The sequence below is a fragment of the Ictidomys tridecemlineatus genome, chromosome 7 (genome assembly GCF_052094955.1).
Source record: "Ictidomys tridecemlineatus isolate mIctTri1 chromosome 7, mIctTri1.hap1, whole genome shotgun sequence".
NCBI lineage: Eukaryota > Metazoa > Chordata > Mammalia > Rodentia > Sciuridae > Ictidomys > Ictidomys tridecemlineatus.
Window position 1 is genome coordinate 31,227,511 of NC_135483.1, and position 19,698 is coordinate 31,247,208.

At 34.5% G+C, this 19,698-nt stretch overlaps 1 protein-coding gene across 4 annotated transcripts in view; it reads right to left on the reverse strand.

Moving 5' to 3' along the window:
- The window catches only part of Zfpm2 (zinc finger protein, FOG family member 2), a 425,216-nt gene that overhangs the window by 202,526 nt on the left and 202,992 nt on the right, over positions 1 to 19,698 (reverse strand). For all 4 annotated transcript variants that reach the window (XM_040293756.2, XM_005316260.2, XM_040293758.2 and 1 more), the window contains one exon: positions 13,078 to 13,196. In XM_040293756.2, the coding sequence (XP_040149690.1) occupies positions 13,078 to 13,196 (119 nt within the window). The remainder of the gene's footprint in view (positions 1 to 13,077; positions 13,197 to 19,698) is intronic.

Consider the following 19,698-nt stretch of genomic DNA (forward strand, 5'->3'; position numbering starts at 1 on the left):
CAAATAATTGGTATTTATTTGACTTCTTAATAAATGGTAAAATTTAAGGCATGCAAAATGCCTTTGCTTTTCTACTCTCTGTCCCCAGTTCATCATGTTTCCTGGTATACCCATATCTGCATTTGATGGCCTGATTCACTCCCTTTGCTACTGAGCTATAAAAATGCCATAAATAATGAAAAAAATTGAGTTAACATTTTTAAAATACAGACCTACCTCAAAAGAGATTCACACAGGGTAAATTACTTTTCCAGTTGTTGGAGATCCCCAATCACACACCTGAGAAATGCCTTCTAAAAAAAAACTTCCCACAAAAAGAGAATACAATGAAGGCAAGATAATTCAGAAAGCAGTTTGGCCACTTAACCTTTCTTTCTCTTCTTAAAAAATAAGTGTTTTTCCCCCCCTCTGTTTCTGTGGTGATTGCCTTCTTAGATGATAAATACTCTCAATACATACCTCACACTTCTCTGGGCTATGAGTTCTCAGAATGCACATGCTAGTTAATCAATAAACATGTACATCTATGTGTGTTTAAATACATGTGTGCATGTGGGAATAGAGATGTATTCACAGGATGACAACTCCAAGTGCTTGTTAAGACTGAGGACAGAAGTGGAGAGACTGGTTACACTGCTAGGGAATTAAAGGAATGAATAATCTACTTTCTATTCACAGGCATAATAAAAAGTAATCTAGGTTTGTGTAACAACCTGTGTATTTTTCAAAGTGACTAAATGCATATAATTTTATATAATTTTACAACAACTCTATGATGTAGGACTGGTATAATAACCTCTATTTTATAAATGAGGAAACCGAGAGAGCATATGTGATTACCCAAGATAGCTCAGTCACTTTGGGTAATAACAGTCAGGACTAGAATCAGGAGATTATGACCCTATCATGGGATGGTTCCAATGTTTTTTCTCCCACTTTTGATATATATAGTATTTAGCATATGTTTTTCAAAACTACTGAAAGAGAAGAAACAACAAGCAAACCACTTATGAGTTCTAATTTCCATTAGATTTTGTGTAAAATATCATATATATGTATGATATACATATCGTGACACAGGAAAAAAACAATGTTTCATGTATTTAACGTACCTTTTGTTATTGGTGAGATTCATATCTAAGTAAATTAAGAAGTTGTTGATCATCTATATATCAAACTATATTTACCTTCAGAAATAAGAATAAAATATCTCTTTATCATAAATGTCTTTTGTTATTAATCTTTGATTTTGTTTATGATGTCTTAAAGCTTATGATTTATTTTCTCTGCACAAATTAACTGAATTTTATTAAGTGATTTTTTTCCCCATTGTTCTTAGTATTTTGAGGTTCTTCCCCATTCAGGGGTGAAGTAAATATTTATATAAATTACCTTCTGTGGTAAACAGCCTTTGAGATGGCCCCCAATCATGGCTGCCTTCTGATTTCAAGCCCTGGTTTAATTCCCTTCCCTTCAGTATGTGCTAGACTTAATGAAAACTAGTCAACAGAAGTGAGGAGATGCTAACTTCTAAGATTGGGTTATAAAATGACTGTGGCTTCTGTCTTGGGCTCCCTCTCCTGTTCACTCCCTTGCTCAGAGGGATGCCAGTTGCCATGTTTGAGTATGGAGAAGTCCACTGGGCCAGGAATGAATTCACCAGCCATTTGAGCAAGATTGTAAACAGATCCTCCACTAATTGAGCCTTCAGATAACACAGAGCACTAGCTCTGACCAGACTGCAGCCTTGTGAGAGACACTATGCTGAGATACATAGAAATGCCATGCTCATACTTCTGACCCTCACAACCTGAGAATAAAGAGAGCATGGAAAACACACACACACACACACACACACACACACACACACAGAGGCTATATACATAATCCTATGTTTAACCCTGGCTTCCCAACTTTTAAAATGGAGAGTAATATAACACATAAAATGGCATGGAAGATACACAATAATTAGAATCAAGAAAACACAATCAGTTTTATGTGAAAAACTAAAGTAAGAATAAAGGAATAGTAACATTAAGTTCAATATTTTAATTAGCAAATGAAAGATATGTTAATCTCTGAAAGAGAACTTCTCAAATAATTTCCAAAAATATATAATTAATATTACTTTATTTTTCTCTTACTAGAAATATTTATAAGAATGCTTGTCTCAGGACCATCAAGCAGCATTCATACAGAGCTTTATATGGCTTGGAAAGGGTCAGTAACTTGCTTATACCAGGAAAACCTCTTATGATAACAAGGATGATTGATGCCAACTGAAAGCTTCAGGTAAATTATGATACTTGGTTAATGCCATCCTGGAATTACCCCCTGATAATATTAAAAAAATAGTCCAATATGTTATGAGAGTTTGACAGAATTATCCCTAGGTAGTTTTGGTTTTTAAGACAACACTGAAGGAATACTAATCTACATCCACTTCTCACAGTACCATCTCCAAGTTACTGAATGTATTAATTATCATGCTGAGTCGACACTGCAGCTACATCCTCACAACATTAGAATGATATTCATCAAAAACATGCAGATAACAGGTAAATGCACAATGCCCAACTAACTGTTTTAAAAATAATTGTTTTTTTTTTATCATTGCGATCAATTCAATGGCATTTCAATTTAATTCTGCACATCTTTATTTTTTTTTCATGTTTTTTTTAATTTTTTATTTTTTATATTGGTTGTTCACAACATTACAAAGCTCTTGACATATCATATTTCATACATTAGATTGAAGTGGGTTATGAACTCCCAATTTTACCCCAAATGCAGATTGCAGAATCATGTCGGTTATACATCCACAATTTTACATAATGCCCAATTAGTAATTGTTGTAAAAATAATTGTTTAAAAATAATTGTAAATTGGAAATTCTTCCAAAAAGTCAAGTAGACTTAAAAAGGCACACCAGCTACATCAACAAATGACAGAAGACAGTTCTCATCAATTTTTCAAACAAGTGTTCCTCACAATGTTTCCTCATTTTTACCCTCCTATTCAGCAAAGCAAAATATTATTAAGCTTTATATTCTATCATTTATGTTATGAAAACCATACCATGTGCTTTGAAAACCACGGCCTCACCACCTAAAATGATGATAAATTCCCCTTAGGAAGCCCATCTTCTATGTGTCTGTCCCTCCCACCCCTCTTCAAGCCAAGTGCTATTGGCAAGTTGACAGAGATAAAGGACAGTGGCAGTGGGATCCATATGAAGAAAATTCATGAAAAGGACACTGATAAAATATTTGCACTGAGAGCTTCTAATATAAACCAATACATGCTTATACTCTTTGGGAAAGGTAGTGCTCTTCATTAATCTCAAGTTCAGACACACGCTTTCAGTAAAGCAATTTTTATCACATTATGATGATTTGAAGAACTCATCCTTGAAGACATTAATTGACAGCAGTACACTAATATTCACCTTGATAATTCTGTGAGATTATCTTCAACAAAAGTTCTCCTTGGGGTTCTAGAAAAAGGGAATGCTGAGTGATCTCACATGAAGAAAAAAAAAAGATACTTTTTTAAAATGCAGATTTGGCAAAAGTATAGGTAAATAGATTTAGCCAAATGTGAAAATCTAAAGGCAAGAAAGTTTAAATTTTAGATACAGAAGAAATGTTAGGCCCATAAGTAAAATTTGCTAAACATGGCAAGGAATCATATCTTTGGGTTTTTAACTTTCAAATCCAAGTCAAAATGTGCAAAACCTAGAAAGACTCCACTTTTTTAAGAGAAAAAGTAATTCAAAGGGAGATGGAGGTGCATATTGGAGGCACTTACTAATTATCAGGAAAGGCACAATTTCAGTTTATATTATTATCCTTGATGACTATCTAATTCCATCCACTGTCAACATCTTAACTCTGCCTTTAGTATAACATTGCTAGTTCCTTCACATTAATATGCAGTTGAGCCTCCTTGGTTTGTTTCTACAGATCTGAACTGTGAAATAACTCTTTGGTGTTTGTTTTTCTTCCTTTCAGCCTCACATTCTACAGGATGTCTTTGATTACTAGGGCCTCCATGCTAACTTCCTCCCTCACCCAAGTACTCGTCCTCTTCACAAAAAACAGCAACAACAATAAATCCTACTCTAATTCTAGAAACCAGGTGGAGGCATCATTTTCCAAGACTCTGATGTATTAAACATCTTGCCTTCATGTCTTCTCTGAGCAGCTTCCCACTCCACTCAGTTTCCATTAACTCTCCACATTGCAGAGTATAAGAGAAGCCAGCAAGCATGTTGCCCTCCCTGAGGGACAAATCTACAACCTCCATCAATAATGTATTTCACCAACGTTTCCCAGGAGGAACAGGGTACAATTAAAAAGGTTATAAGTCCTTGCACTACTAGAACCTAAGGGCATCCGTGAATGAAACTGGCTTAAGCCCAATTAGAGGAATCAGTACATTTGTCTTCTCTTGGAACAACCCTGCTCTTTCGGCTCCCATCAATTCAGTATAAATCTGACTGATCTTATCCAAGAAGTTAATAGAAAATTGCTCACAGTGGGTGACTGCCACCTCAGTTTCCAAGCAGAGACAGATGGAATTTCCCAGATGGTTTGTCACTGGAAAGTGTGAGGCTGGATGAGACTTCACAGAAAGCATGGTATAGCAGAACACCTTCTTGGCCTTCACCCATGTCATAGTGAGGGATCTAAGACTGACTCTGTGGTAAACAAATCATAATTGCCTCAATGACTCAACACCTTCTCCTCCCTAACTGCTTCCAAGGGTTGCTAATCTTACACTGAAAGTAGTCAATATTTAATCAAGAGACCATCATGGGCATATCACTTTATTGAGTAAAACCTGAAGAAATAGATGTAGTTATCCTGCCCTACTGAACCTTTCACTTAAATGAGATTAACATAAAAACAACATAACTATATAAATAAATAAAACTGGCACAAGACAGCACTGGGGTAAGTACTGCAAAACTGGGCATATAAGCAGGACCACAGTAGAAATAGAAATGAAGTTAAAATCTCAGGGAAGATGCAAGGGTCATGAATAAGGAGAGGCAAGGGTCATGAATAAGGAGAGGCACACATCATTCCCAGCTACTGAAAGGAGAAAAATGAAAGAAAACAATTACTTAACTTGAAAGTTGTTTGCTGAGCTCTACTGTAAGCAAGGCATTGTTCTAGTTAGGAAGGATATAAAGATAAAAGACAAGAAGCATGCTGTCTGCTGGGGAGGTAGCCATAAAAGCAAGAGCTTACAATTATGTGCTCAGTGAACTCTTCCTAGTAAACCCAGAGCACAAGAGAACCACCCTAGGAGTGTTATCTATCCCACACTGAAGGCTACAGGGAAGGTCTGCTTTGGAGGTGACCTTGAGCAGGGTCTTTAAGAATGAGTTGTAATTACTGATTAAGAGGAGCAGGAAAAGAAATATAGGGCTTCCCAGGATCATGGATTAGCAGAGATGACAGAGATAGAAGAAAAGTGTGGGCTTTGAGCACCATAGGTGGTTCAGGCTGTTGGAAGTCTACATTGACACTGGGAAATAAATAAAAGCTATGAAGGTAAACAGAAGACCTTTTTTCAGGTTTATTAAGGAGTTTGGGCTCTAATGTGCCCATTAGGTTGATTTTAAGTACAAGAGTTAAGTGATTACTTAGGACAACTATGATTTAGTTAAAAAAATTACAAGAAGTAAAGAAGAAAGAAAAATTAGGAGAACTGTCATGATAAGGGAGCTATGATGGAGGCTTTGACTGAAGCAATGGTAGTAGGAACATTAAGAAGGGAACAGATACTCATGGAGTCGGAGTTAGTGGTCTTGGTGTCTGAAGTGAAAAAAAGAATCTTGGAAGATGCTGGATTCTGAAAAGAAGAAAAATGAGAGGGTGGTAGTTCAAGGCAAAAATAGCAGGCCTGGGGGGGATATACAACTGCAAGTGGCAACAAACATTTGAGATGAGAGAGGAGATGCAGAAATGCAGAAAAGATGGGGATAACTGATGGAAGGGTCTCCCTGCAGAGGCAGGAGATGGGATGCAGAGCCCTGGACCAAAGGCAACTGAATGGAAATCTGGAAGAAAATCATCTGGGGAGACAGTCATTAACTCTCCTGGTGATCACTGAATTAGAGAAATTAAGCTGGAAAGGTTTGCAAAACAGTTGAAACATACTATTTTAGAGAAAGGGTAAAAAAACAAGGTTAGAAAAAAATTTTTAATTCAAAAGTCATTTGTAAATTAGTAGCTGAAGCTTTGCAAGTAGATAAACTCCCTGAGGCACTGGGAACAAAGGGAGAAGAGAAGAAAGGCCAGAAGTGTTTCTGGGGAAACAGCACAGTTAAATTAAATAAAGCCAAGACCCAGAGAGAGATGAGAAGTAGGAGAGTGTGGAAGTCCTGAGCTCAGATTAAAATGAATATTAAGAAGGAAGTTATTTACAATGTCAGCATCAATAAACAAAAAGTAAGATCCCACCAAGAGTCATGCCTCAGCAAAATTAAAAATTTTATTATTAAGTTTATAGGGATGGGATGATGTAGGTGGAGTCTGTGAGAATGTTCCTGATAAATAAATCCCACTGAGTTAGATTTTTTGGGGGGTAGCAGGGGTAGGGGCAGGTACCAAGTATTGAACTCACCACACCCCCAGCCCTATTTTGTATTTTATTTAGAGACAGGGTCTCACTCAGTTGCTTAGTACCTTCTTTTGCAGAGGATGACTTTGAACTCACAAGCTTCCTGCCTCAGCCCACTAAATTGCTGGGATTATGAGCATGCAACAGTGCACTCGGCTCTGAGGTAGATTTTTATCAAAAAGCATTAACTGAATACTTACTACATACCAGTGGTAAAGGTCCAAAATTGAATAGTAAAAATCAAAAAAATCTATGTCCTCCAGAGTCTCACTAATAATTTGGGTGTTGCTTTCAAATTCATTTCCTTATTAAATTTTATACGATGTCTTTGTATGGTTTTCCCAGAAACAGTCCTCAGCCAATTCAAGTACAAGTAATCTATTGGGGAAGTTATATTAAAAAAATCCAGAAAAAGTGTGTAGAAGTGAGCAGGAAAGAGAAAGAAGCCCTTAGAGGCTGCATTATTAAGCCAGAACTCAATTCCATAGGCAAACCAAGGGAGACAGTGCAGAACACTTCTCACTTTCTAACCAAGAAGTGAAGAAGAAGGTGTTGATATCACCAATTTTCTGTCCATCAGTGGTTGTGGATTACCTCTGGGAACATGAATTCCCCTGAATTTCCAACTTTCTCAGCTTGCATTCAGTTTGCTTTTGAAGCTTGAAAATGTCCGTAAGTAAGCAAGAAAAGTCATAGCTGTTACCAGTAAAGTGCCTTTGGCTATAGAAGCAAGTCCTGGGAAGTGGTACGTGTGTTACAGCATGAAACTTGGAAGACTCTATCAATAAATGGAGTCAAAGATGAATACCGGGAGAGGTGGAACTGGAAGGGGAGAAATACAGACATGTAATAATTACAATGATGTGGATCAAGAGTCTCTAATTCTTTCCTCGATGACATTTCTATGACAGTAAGTAGTTGAAAAATTTTAAGATGCAGTTTAATACATGCATTATTTCATTATTAGGTCAATAAAATGTCTACAGAGCCCTTTATATGTATATTTCCTATTTGTAGAATTCAATGTCACAAACACCCTGTGGGAAAATAAAACAAGGCTCTATTCTGATTGAATAAAATGAAATGAGATTTCTCTATTAAATTTCATTTGTTGAATTTAACAGGTCACGATGAGTGTACTATTATGTTGTAAGTAATCTGGGACTTCCTATTTATGTTCTACATAATTAAGTATGCACATTGCATGATCCCAGCAGTTTGCTGAATCCACTCAGACTAGTTAACTACTCACAGTTGACATATTGAAATGCAAGACAGGGCAAATGCCACTTAAATTCCAGACATCAACTTTTCAAATAATCATTTTGATAGTTACTAGGTACTACCATGTGCGAGCATAGGCGAGACTTAGTTTATTACAAGGATCTTTGTCCTTGAGAGGATATGAGAAAACTTCAAATGCACAATATATAAATGTAGAAACTCTATACCTTTAGGCAGATATTAATCAGAACTTGAAGTGGCTTTTAAAAATTCTTTGTCAGTAGTCTTTTGATTTTCTCAATGAATAAATCCAAGGAATTTTCAAAACATCAAGTTTATGCCACCACAATAGCATTTACAGTAAGTTATTCCTCAACACTGAAGTGGAATATTGAAAAAAAAGTTTTACTAACTGGCCAACATTTCTTTCAGGGGTGTAAGGCCATAACTTGAAAAACTGAAAATTACAAGCAATCATAGCACTTTGGAGCCTGTGATGTTTAATTTTATGTGTTGATTCAGAAGGTGTTTTTAAATCAAATTAACATTTAAATTAGTGAACTTTAGGTAAAGGAAATTACCCTCTGTAACATGGGTGAGCCTCATCTAGTAAGTTGAAGGCCTGGATAAAAAAAGCAGATTGGCCTCTGTAAGCAAGTGGAAGTTGTCCAGCAGACAGCCTTCAGAATTCAATAGTACCATGGCTCTCCTAAGCATCCAACTTGCCAGCCCATACTGGGCTCATTAGCCCTCATAATTGCATAGGCCAATTCCTTTTACAAATGTCTTCCTGTATTCACACACATCCTGTTAGTTTTTTGCCTCTGAAGAATCCTAATACAGAGCCTTTGGCAAATAACTAAAATTAAGAATGAAAAGAAAAAAAAAAGTTTCCAAACTCCAAGGTCTACAAGCATTCCTTATTTAGTTTGGTGAGTCTTTTGAGCTTTTAACTTGTCAGAATCCAATTGATCCATTTGTAGAGATAATAGACTAGTAATATGAATAGTAGTTTATATTTTGTTGATGACTAAGATATACTAACTCATTTAGTTCTCACAAAATCCTTAATGCTAAGTATTATTATTCCTGCATTTTAGACACCATTTCTAAGATTGCCCCATGTGTTCTGGAGTCACAGAGTTGATATTGAGCTAATTACTTAACTTCCTGACTTAGCAGTTTCCTCCTCTGTAATAAGGGAGATAAATATTATCTTCTCTTCTGCTGCAAAGTAACTAAATAAGATATAAAATATGCAAAACATTTTGGCCATAACTGGCCCAATGAATATATTTACCTCCTGTTATCATCAAAGTTTGAAAGCACAAATTATCTACCAAGATGATAAAAAGTGGGATGAAGACACTCTATTTCTGCATTCAGTGTGTTGTAGGATTCCAAGAATATCCTTTTGTCAAATCAGTTTGTTTGGTGTTTCTACATAGCCCATGTTTCATGAAATGTTCTATATACATCCAAATGCCTGGTCTGCAAAGGCTTCCTGCAGAAGGTGGCATATTGCTAATGCATTTCAAGATGGGGACTTGAAAGATATAAAAAGGATTTGACATCTGGCATGGTGACTCAATTAATTACTATGTTGGATTAATTAGTGTGCTGAATCTCCTGAGCCAACACCATGGGTTTAAGCAGAGTAACATTACATCAGTTGGCAAATAAGCAATTTAAAAGAGCGTTCTAATCCAAATTTGATTCAAGGTTGGGTAAAGAAGGGTTAGTAGGTATATATTATAAGGAAAAATATCTTTGTGATATACAACACATATTATATACTGTCCAAATTCTAGAGAGGTAGAAAAATTACAGAAGTCTTTCAATTAACTCCTAACTCTTCAAGAAGTCTAAATATCATAACAAATATTTTGCTCAAAGTAAAAAATAAATAAAAATAAAATAAAATAATAAATCCTCTAATAATTGCATGTTTCTCCCAGAGATCTTTATAAATTTAGAATTCATGTAAACAAAGTAAAGATTAAACATGATTTAATCATGTTTAAATCATGGAATAGATGTGATACTGAAAAGGCAGCATAGCATAATCCTAATAATGGAGATTCTCAAATCAAAAGATAGAGTGTTTATCTTCCCATTTATAAACTATAATCTAAAATAGAACCAAATTTACAGGGTTGTTTGGAGGGTCAGGTGAGCTAATTTATTTCCTAGCCTTCACAGAGTGTCTCTAGAAATGAATATGAATATAACATATATTAGACAATGCTGTACAATAATCACCATCACCATGGTAGCAATAAGAGTATTAGTAGTATCTAATAATATGAAATCAGAAGTCTATTCTGGAAGAGAACATTGTTTCAAAGGAAAATTGTTTTCAAAATTTATTTTAGCAAAGTAACTAAGTCTTATAGTTGAAAAATGCCATCTTTTAAGTATATAGCTCAATTAGATATTTAAACCCTAAAACAAAACCAAAAACAAAAAAAAAGAAAATTTGCTATTAAGAATGTTTTCTAGGGCTGGGGATGTGGCTCAAGCAGTAGTGCGCTTGCCTGGCATGCCTACGGCTCGGGTTCGATCCTCAGCACCACATACAAATAAAGATGTTGTGTCCGCCGAAAACTAAAAAATAAATATAAAAAAAACTCTCTCTCTCTCATACACTCTCTCTTTAAAAAAATGTTTTCTATAAAAAATTATTTTCTACTACTGCTTTTCAAGTACTCATATGCTTTAAAGGATATCAAAAATCTTGAAAATTTCATGCCTATAAACTAAATTATTTTAAAAATATTAAATATGGCATAAAATAGTTATGAACCATAAACTGAAAATTTAGTTTTTCACTGAAGTCATTTTCTAGATAACATCATTTTACATCATTTTGTGATTTCAATGCTCACAAGCTACACTAAAACTATTTTATGAATACTTTTTACAGTATTGAAAAGCAGTAGTAGGTAACAATTTTTTATAGAAAACAATCTTAATAGCAAATTTTATTTTTTTCTGGTTTTTTGTTTTGTTTTGTTTTAGGGTTTAAACTAAACCATATCACAATTTAGAATATGGTAAAATATCATAAAACTACCACCTTATTTATGAATAAATAATGATATAAAGAGTGATCAAAAGATATTATTTAAGATATTATTTTATGTAGTTAGTGGGAAAATATTGATCATTTGTCAAATCAAATATAGGTGGCATTTCAATGGCAGTAGTACATTTTTGAAAAAATATCAGAAAAACAAAGATTGTGTTAGTGTCTGATGTGCAGTGACAAATAAGATATATATCTTATTGCATAAAATACATTTTAAGCAGTGCTAGAAAACAAATAGACACCTCGACATAAAATGGGTGGCCACTTCACTCCACCTTTGATGTTCACAAATCTTACTTTGTCTCTCTCACCATTCATTAGCTTGACAAAACAGTATAATTAACATTGCTCTCTGAAAGGAGTCAATGGAACAGTCTCTTCACAGAACTCAACCACTTGAAGTGTGCAGTATTTGTGTGGCCACATCTCAAACCCTTTCTGAAGAACTGCACTAGACCACCTAGAATAAATTGCTCAGATTATTAGATATTTATCCTGGACTATAATGTCAAATTGTTTTATATATATATATATATATATATATATATATATATATATTTATTTATTTATTTATTTATTTATTTTTTAATCTTCTGTTATTTTATAGATAAGTACATTAAGTACATGGATTTAGGAAATAAGAAATGTACCCTTAGACTCTCAAATGTAAAACGTTGGTGGTATGAATATTTCTTATTTGTTCCAATCATTACTTTTAGTTGGATTAATAACCTCTGTCCTATCCACATGGCACTGAATAAACAGAGATCTGAAACTATCAGTTTCTTTCATGTAATAACTTAAAGAAAGAATTTCTTTCATATAATTAACTGAAGGAATGCAGTGTTGCTATCCCAGGACTTCCGTCAAACACCTTTGGGAGTTTTTGTGTCTCCACAGCATAGATTCAGTCATTGAACATCAATGAGGTTCCCCCTACATTAATGGCATCCAGACAGAAAGACTTTCTTGAGAACAAATATACAGAAAATTTCTGAAACATTCTTTTTCCCAATTTTTATCACTCATGGGAGAGATTTTCAGCCATCAGTATCATTTTATCCTATGTGGTAGGCAGTAACCTCTCAAAGATGCCCACATCGTAATCTTTGGAATTTGGGAATGTTGCATGGCAAAAAGAAATGAAAGAAGCAAATAGAATAAGGGATGTTAAAAAAACTAAAATAAAGAAATGAGCCTAGGTTACCCAGGGGAACCCAGCATAATCATACATGTTAATTAACGTGGCAGAGGGAGGCAGAAGACTCAGGTTAGAAAGTGAATGTAAGGAAAACTCAACTGGCCATTACTGGCTTTGAAAATGGAAGCAGTCAGGAGCACAGGCTCATAGAGAGCCTTGAGAAGCTGGAAAAGGAAAGAGAACAGATTCTTCCCTAGAGCATCTGGAAGGGAACACGGCCCTGCAGACATCTTGGTATTAGCCCAGTGAGACCAGTTTTGGACTTCTGACCTCCAGAACTGCAAGATAATAAACTTGTGTTGTTTTAAGCCACAATGTTTATGGTGACTTCTTATAACAGCAATAGGAAGCATATATTGAATGAAAAATAAGGCTTAAGTGTGACCAAATAATCCACCTTTCCATTAACTTTTAAAGCACCTAATTAATCAATTATCATTCAGATCTCAGAACTTTTACAAGAGTTAACAAAATTTATAATGCTAATCACGCATCCTTGCTCTTAGAGATACAAACAGTATTTCCAAGAAATGACAAAGTTGTTCATTTCTTATTCTTCATGTAAACCTATAAGGTATGACAATTAATTTGTGTCATCTTAAAAATAAAAGTAATTGTACATATTATTAAATGTGAACAGTCTTAGTCTGGCTAAGTAGATAAAGCAATAAGCTTATAAATTACCTTACTAGCCAACCATTTAATATGAGTAACCTTCTAAATTCTATTCTAATATGTTTCCCTTCTAAATTCTGTGTATATTACTGTCAGAGACAAGCCACTTGGAAAATATCCAAGTTTTGTAGTGCATGAAAACAGCAAAAAACAAACTTATTTTTAGTGATTTCACTGGGAAGTAAGCTGAGATAATTTCTGAGCTATGACAAAATATTAAGAGTCAAGCATCTCAGGAACATTCACATACCAAAGAATTATTATTCAAGTCCATTTTCCCAGCAAACGGCCCCCAGGTTGTTCCCACAGGAAGTTGCTGCCGACTCTGTATTTTTCGTTCCCCATCTTTCTGAAACACCTCCAGCTCTCCTGCAACAAGGAAAACAGAAATGTTTAGAACACTTACACCACCTGTGTTTCAACAATAGCTACCTCTTTTTGTGTTTGCTTTATATGCATAATATTCTCAGGACTCATATAAACAGAATCAATTACACTTGTCTGAAAAAACAACTGACCTTGTTAATCCTGAAAGAAAAATAACACTCCTTATAATTGTCCTTATAATTATAATCAAATTTAGTTCAATTTCTTTTTTTCACATTTTCACATATTATTTACTGAAGTTCAGTCTTTAAGAACTTGTAATAATACTTCCTCAAAAAGCACTGGTCCAATGCCAAAACAGGGTTAAATTTTTTATATTTATTTCAGACTCTTGGAGAATAAATATCAGGAGGTATTTAAAAGCACTTGATAATTTTTTGAAATTAGTACTACTAGTTTCAGTGGATAAAATAGCTACATGCACAATAAGTAGCGACGCTTGTCTTCTCAAATAAAAAATGTTTAGACAAAATTGTTACTTTTCTCTATTTAATATTTTGAGTAGAATTTTATGTTAACAAAAGGGTTTGGACAAAAACACTTAAGGAATTCTCAGTTTAGGACTGTTTTCTTCCTTTCTTTCCTCCAGAATAATATTTTGGAATCATTAAAGAGAAGCAAGAAATAAAGACAACATAAACAACTGAATAAAGTAGAAATTGATTAAATACTTGTTGCAGTAACATACAGGAAAAAAAATGAGTGCTCCAAAACTTCAAATAAGGCCCATCAGCCTAGGCATGGTTTGAGACAAACAAGCAAACAAAATCTCAATCAGGAATTCAAGCTTCTCTCTAAATAATTAAGTTGATGAAACTTATACCCTGACAGTATTGCTGTGTCATTTACCATACAAAAAGTTTTATATTTAAAAATCATATATTTGGAATGGAATAAAATGTATTAGACAACTGCATTATCTGAATGATATATAAGTCATGGTAGGTACATATAATGAAATTGTTGTTTTTAACTTCTTCTCAAGCCAAGAGCTAACTTGTAACATGTCGATTCTGTCTTAATGCTTTTAAAAGCGACATCATCAACTTGAGTTCAAATACCTCTTCTTTATTTCTCTTGATTTGTTTTATTATTTTAATAATCAAAATACCAGACATAACTTTACATGTTTATATTATTGCTTATCCTGAAGCCAAAATCAAAGTACATAAACTATAATCAGTTAATATATTGCACAATGGTTAAATTATCTCCATTATGAAATATAAATTTTCTGACTAGACAATAAAGAAGCAATGTTCAGAACAATTTCATGTTCACAGTCAAAAATTTACTTTTAAGAAGTATACTCCATTCTTCTCATGATTCCTTCCTCTACTACTTGACAGCTATACTGAAAATGAAAGAACTCACTAAGACAGATACACACTCCTCAGTAGTTTTCATTCTGGTATCCATCTCAGTAGCTAAACATGATCAGCAGTGCAAGCCTGACATGGTGGTGCACACCTAAAATCCCAGTCATTCAGGAGGCAGAGCCAGCAGAATTTCAAGTTCAAGGTTACTCTATGGAATTTAGCAAGACCCTGTAAATCATTCCTGGGTTCAATCCTCGGAAATTATTGAACCCATGGGAGAAAAAAAAAAAAAAAAAAGAGAACAGCAGTGAGGAAGTTAAATCCTGAAAAAGTTAACAGGTCCAGGCTTCTAAAAGATAGTTTTATAAACTGAATACTTTAATGGTAAATAGTATATTAATGCTCAAGTATCAAACATCAAAGCTTATTCAGAGTCTAGAGAATATGGAATTATAGTAATTTACTTTTGCTGTGTGGACTAACAAATCCCTTTCTGAGACTTTTCCTCTGAAAGTGTTTTTCATAATTGTACAATCTTTTTGATGAATAGATTGGAATCTGCAGCCTGGTATAGAAACTTCCTTAAAGACAGAGTACAGTTAACAAGCTACTGTGTAAAAAAAAAAAAAAAGTCTGTGGAAAGATATTTCTAAACGTATGCATGTTCATATGTGATAATGTCATTTAAACCTTTTACGATGAGTTTTCTAGTTGAAAAGAAACTGCCTAATTTCTATCAGATAAGAGTTCTAATTATTTTTTCAAGTATGTTTACATTTTGAACAATTTCTTTATGATTTACAAATTAAAAATGAAATATATTTCGATCCTTCAGTTAAATTCTACTTAAGTGTATTCTTCTGCATAAAGATAATGTCTAAATAATTTGCTTGTTTTACACATAAGAAAAGCCCCAGCCATGTCACATTTAAATGCTACCAGAGGAATTGTGAGAATATCTGAAAACCCTTTGAAAAAGTAACTCTTCCTTTCTGTCTTCTACTGCCATATTTCATTTGTAAAGGGTTCAGACTCAATCAGTGACTGCTTATCTAGACCTGTGGATTTACAAGCAGGTCTGCCTTTTAATGGATTAACAACTACAAACTTAGGGCAGATCATAAAGTGATATCCAAATAATTCCAAAGATTTTGAGATGTCTCTAGCCATGTGTTAAAATTTTAAGGAGACCAAAAATACTTTTATGAGCTCTTAAAGATGACCCCAACACAAAGTCCAGTAATTGCCCAAGCCATCAGTTCATCCTCTCAACTTTATTAGACAAGTAGGCAAAGCTCATTCTCCTTTCTTGCTTACCAAGAAGCTACACTTGAGGTTTGGGGAAATCTTTTCTATTGTAAAATAGTTTTTGAAAATTCATTTATTCACAATGTTATAGAAAAAACAAAAGTGTAGTTCAAATAATTAACATATATGGAGTGCCAAGGCTGAATAGGTTAATGACAGCAGCAGAAGTAAGCTGTTGTATAAAATGAAGTTATATCTAAATTACATGTTGCTTAAGAGTATGATATTTTAGATTTTTTTCAAAGATTAATCAGTGTCATGAAATAGAGGAAACATTACTGCACTAAAAGTAAAAGGTGTTTCGTACTAACTCTACTAACCAGTTGAATGGCCTTAAATAAGTTTAACAAGTTACATCTGTTATAAATAAGATTTGGTTAGCCATTGTTAGAAGAGGGCGTCTTTACTCACTTGCTTCTTAGTAAGGTATGTTCCAACTCTGACACTCCATGTTAACCTGGTTTTCTTTTCCAAGATGTGATATAAGACACAGAAAGAGTACTGGGCTAGTATGTCCCAAGTCCTAGGATCAGCTTTTCATAAAATGTATTCTTGACTTGAAATGATCAGATGGAAAAGCTCCAATTCACATCTGATTTGTCTGCTCATTCCTTTTTGCCTCCTTTATCTCATTTATTCATTCTACAAATATGTATTTGGTATCTCCGAAGAACTAGACAGTGAGTTAGGCCCAGGCACAAAGCAACAAACAAAAAAAGCCTGGATCTAGAACACAGTGCTAGAAAGGGAATTGGCTTGTCGAGTTGAAGTTATAGAGCTTAGTAATGATTTGAATTTTAGGGGTTAGGCCAGTGCCCATGTACCTACTGAGGAGTCAAAGGACTAACTGAAAATGTGAAAGAAAAGGAATCACTCAAGGATTCTGAAAATTGATGAATGTAAGAAAAGGACTAGAGATGAGATGGAGTTTGTAGGCACCTGAAACGAAAGGAATTTTCTAGAATGAAAGGCCAAACCCCAGCCTAGAATTGCTTCCAAATTGAATAGGAAAAAAGTAACTGCAATAGCCATGTGATCCCAAGCAAGTTACTTCACTTCCTGTATACCGAATAGGAATTATGAAATCATTCTCCAATGGTTACTGTGAAGATTAACTCAGATAACATATGCAAAGTAATAATAAACATTTACTAATTCACCAAAAATAAACTGGAGCTAAGCAAACACACACATGCTTTCATCATCATATCCAATTGTTCACCATTGTCCGTGTTCACACTCCTTCCTTGTCACCTCTATCCAAATCACTCTCCATACCTTGACTTACCAGCATCTCCCAGCTTCAACCTTCTTATCAGCATTTTCCCCAGGTTTTTATCAACTCACACTTAAATGACCAACTAGTTTCAATTCACTCCATCCCCAATTCAGATTCCAAATCCCCACTAGGATAAACTTATTAAAACTTCACTCTCAGCTTATCACCCATTTGTACAAGTTCCTGCCCTAGCTCCCTTTGGACATTTCAACTTGAGCATCTGTCCTTAAATTTTTATCACCATGAGGTTGCTCCACAGTGTTTGTCTGCCTGACTTTTGGATCCTACTCCTCCCAAGAATGGGTTCTTCCCCTATGTCTTCTTCCTTATCTCCAGCTCAGCTCCCACAATTTTCTGAGAATTGTTCCTGCTACCCAGCAAACAGACCATCCTTTGGCTCGCCTTAAGAGACCCTATTGATGTTGGAAGATCAAGCCCAAAGCTGTTCTTTTTCACAAAGCAGCTGTGAACTCAAGAACACACTGAATTCTTCCCTCAGAGTCCCACTTACATTGCATTTACACCCAATACCAGACAGTTTCATATTTAATTATGCCCTAGTGGTGCCCCTGGATAACTTATTCTATCTTGACAGAATTACAAATACCTTGATCTATGGATATGTGTTTTACTTCTGTTTATCTGCTTAAGTAATATAGCTTGTGCCGTATGGTATTTGCAAAATACAAGTTGGTTATAATTAATTAGATGAAAAAATTTTGGTAATATCATTTACTTCAATTTTAACAGTTAAAGTTGATTTTAAAATCCAAAGAAGGTTGTCTTAATTTGTCTTCTCTTTGTATTACAGCAATCATTCATTTTATTTGCTCAGCCTTCTGCTACACTTATATATATTAGGCCAAATGTGAAATAATGGAGCAAGAAGAAAAAGAAAAGCTTCTCTTCTCTGTCCAGTTCACAATTCTACTGTTATCCTTCAGAAAAAAAAAAGCCCTATTTTTTTATTTTTAACATACTGGGTAAGTTCACAGAAAATATTTGAGACACATAGGATGGACTAATCAATTTTGGTAAAAGATAATATTGTTAGTGCTGAGGGCTGCTTCCCTTATCTTCTTGATAATGCATACTTTTAAAAGTCTGTGATTACTCAAAGACTTATGATAGCTTCACTTAAAAAAAAAACTGCCCTAAGTCAAATCACTACCAAACATCCCTCAGCTTTAAAAATATCAATCCAGTTTTGGCTTAAATAAAGAAATTCACTACTTAAAAAATATTTGAAGTCACTAGGGATGCCCTCAAATCTTTTTCGAAGAAAGAGCTATCAAGACATTGTTTTGTCTCTTTTTAATAGAGCTTTTCGATGACTCTTTAGAAAGCGAAGGAGATGAAAAGAGTAGCACACCAAAGAGGAACAGCCAAGATGTGAGCCTTTTAAACAGAGTTATCAGCAATCATGCTTCAACTGAATTAGCATTAAGTTGAAGATATAAACATATATGGTATTTACAGAACATCTCTTCTTAATTCTAGGCACAGATTTCATAGAAGAACATGGTTTCAAGTAAATGAGATGACAGAAGATCATATTTCATTTGCTGAAAATAAATTCTGGATTGGTTTAAACTTGGTTTTAAATATATAACCAAATTTCAAAGCAGACCACATGAATTGGCTCATAATATTTATCAGGCCTTACTATAGCAGAAGGCTATAGCGTCAGAACCCATATTTATATTTTCTTCATGGTTGGAAAACATTATGCATCATGGTATCAAACATGGACAGCCCTGAAGTCATGCTGAGTTCAAAAAGCGCTCAAAGATTCTAAAAGTCTCAAAACATTTTCAAAGTCAGCCAAGGTGGTGAAAGTATGGCAGAGCTCTTGCTATTTTATGGTTTAACCATTTGACAGCTGCCTGCCAGATACACGAGAGGGTTAGATCATTTCACTGTTGATTATCTGCACAGCCAAACTACAGTCTTGTCACTCTGAATTTCCTGAGGCATTACTAACAGCATGTTTCATCTGCATTTTAAGACAAATGGCACCATTTATTTTATGCTATATTGATCCATCTCTAAGCATGGTTTGGCTCAGTAAATGATAGTTCTTCATTGGTAGCTACAAATTGCCTTTTAGGGATACCTTTTCTAATTTCCCTTCTCGGTTTTTGAGTCATACAGTCACAATACACACTAAACTAGTTTTGAACATAAACTTGAAATACGACATTCCCTATTCAAGTACTCCAGTCAAACCCTGATAAATCAGGCTGGCCAAGCAGTGATCTTATCCCTTCTGACTCTTTAATAAATCGAACCTTGTAAGTTCCTACTGTTGGAAGTTGTCACTAAATGAAATTGTGACCTTATCCGGCGCATGAACTTATCCTGCTGACAACTACATTTATTGTGTGGATAAGAAAGGGGAAAAAAAAGAAAAAAAGAATAAAGAAAAAAATGAGATATTTGATAATTCTGATCTTAGCCATATGTAACTCTAACAGATGGGATCTTTTTGATGTTCCATTAATGATTTGCCAAAGATGACTCTCTACTTAGAGAAAAATGCTCACCCTAGGTAAGTGCTGGGGGCACTGCAGATGGT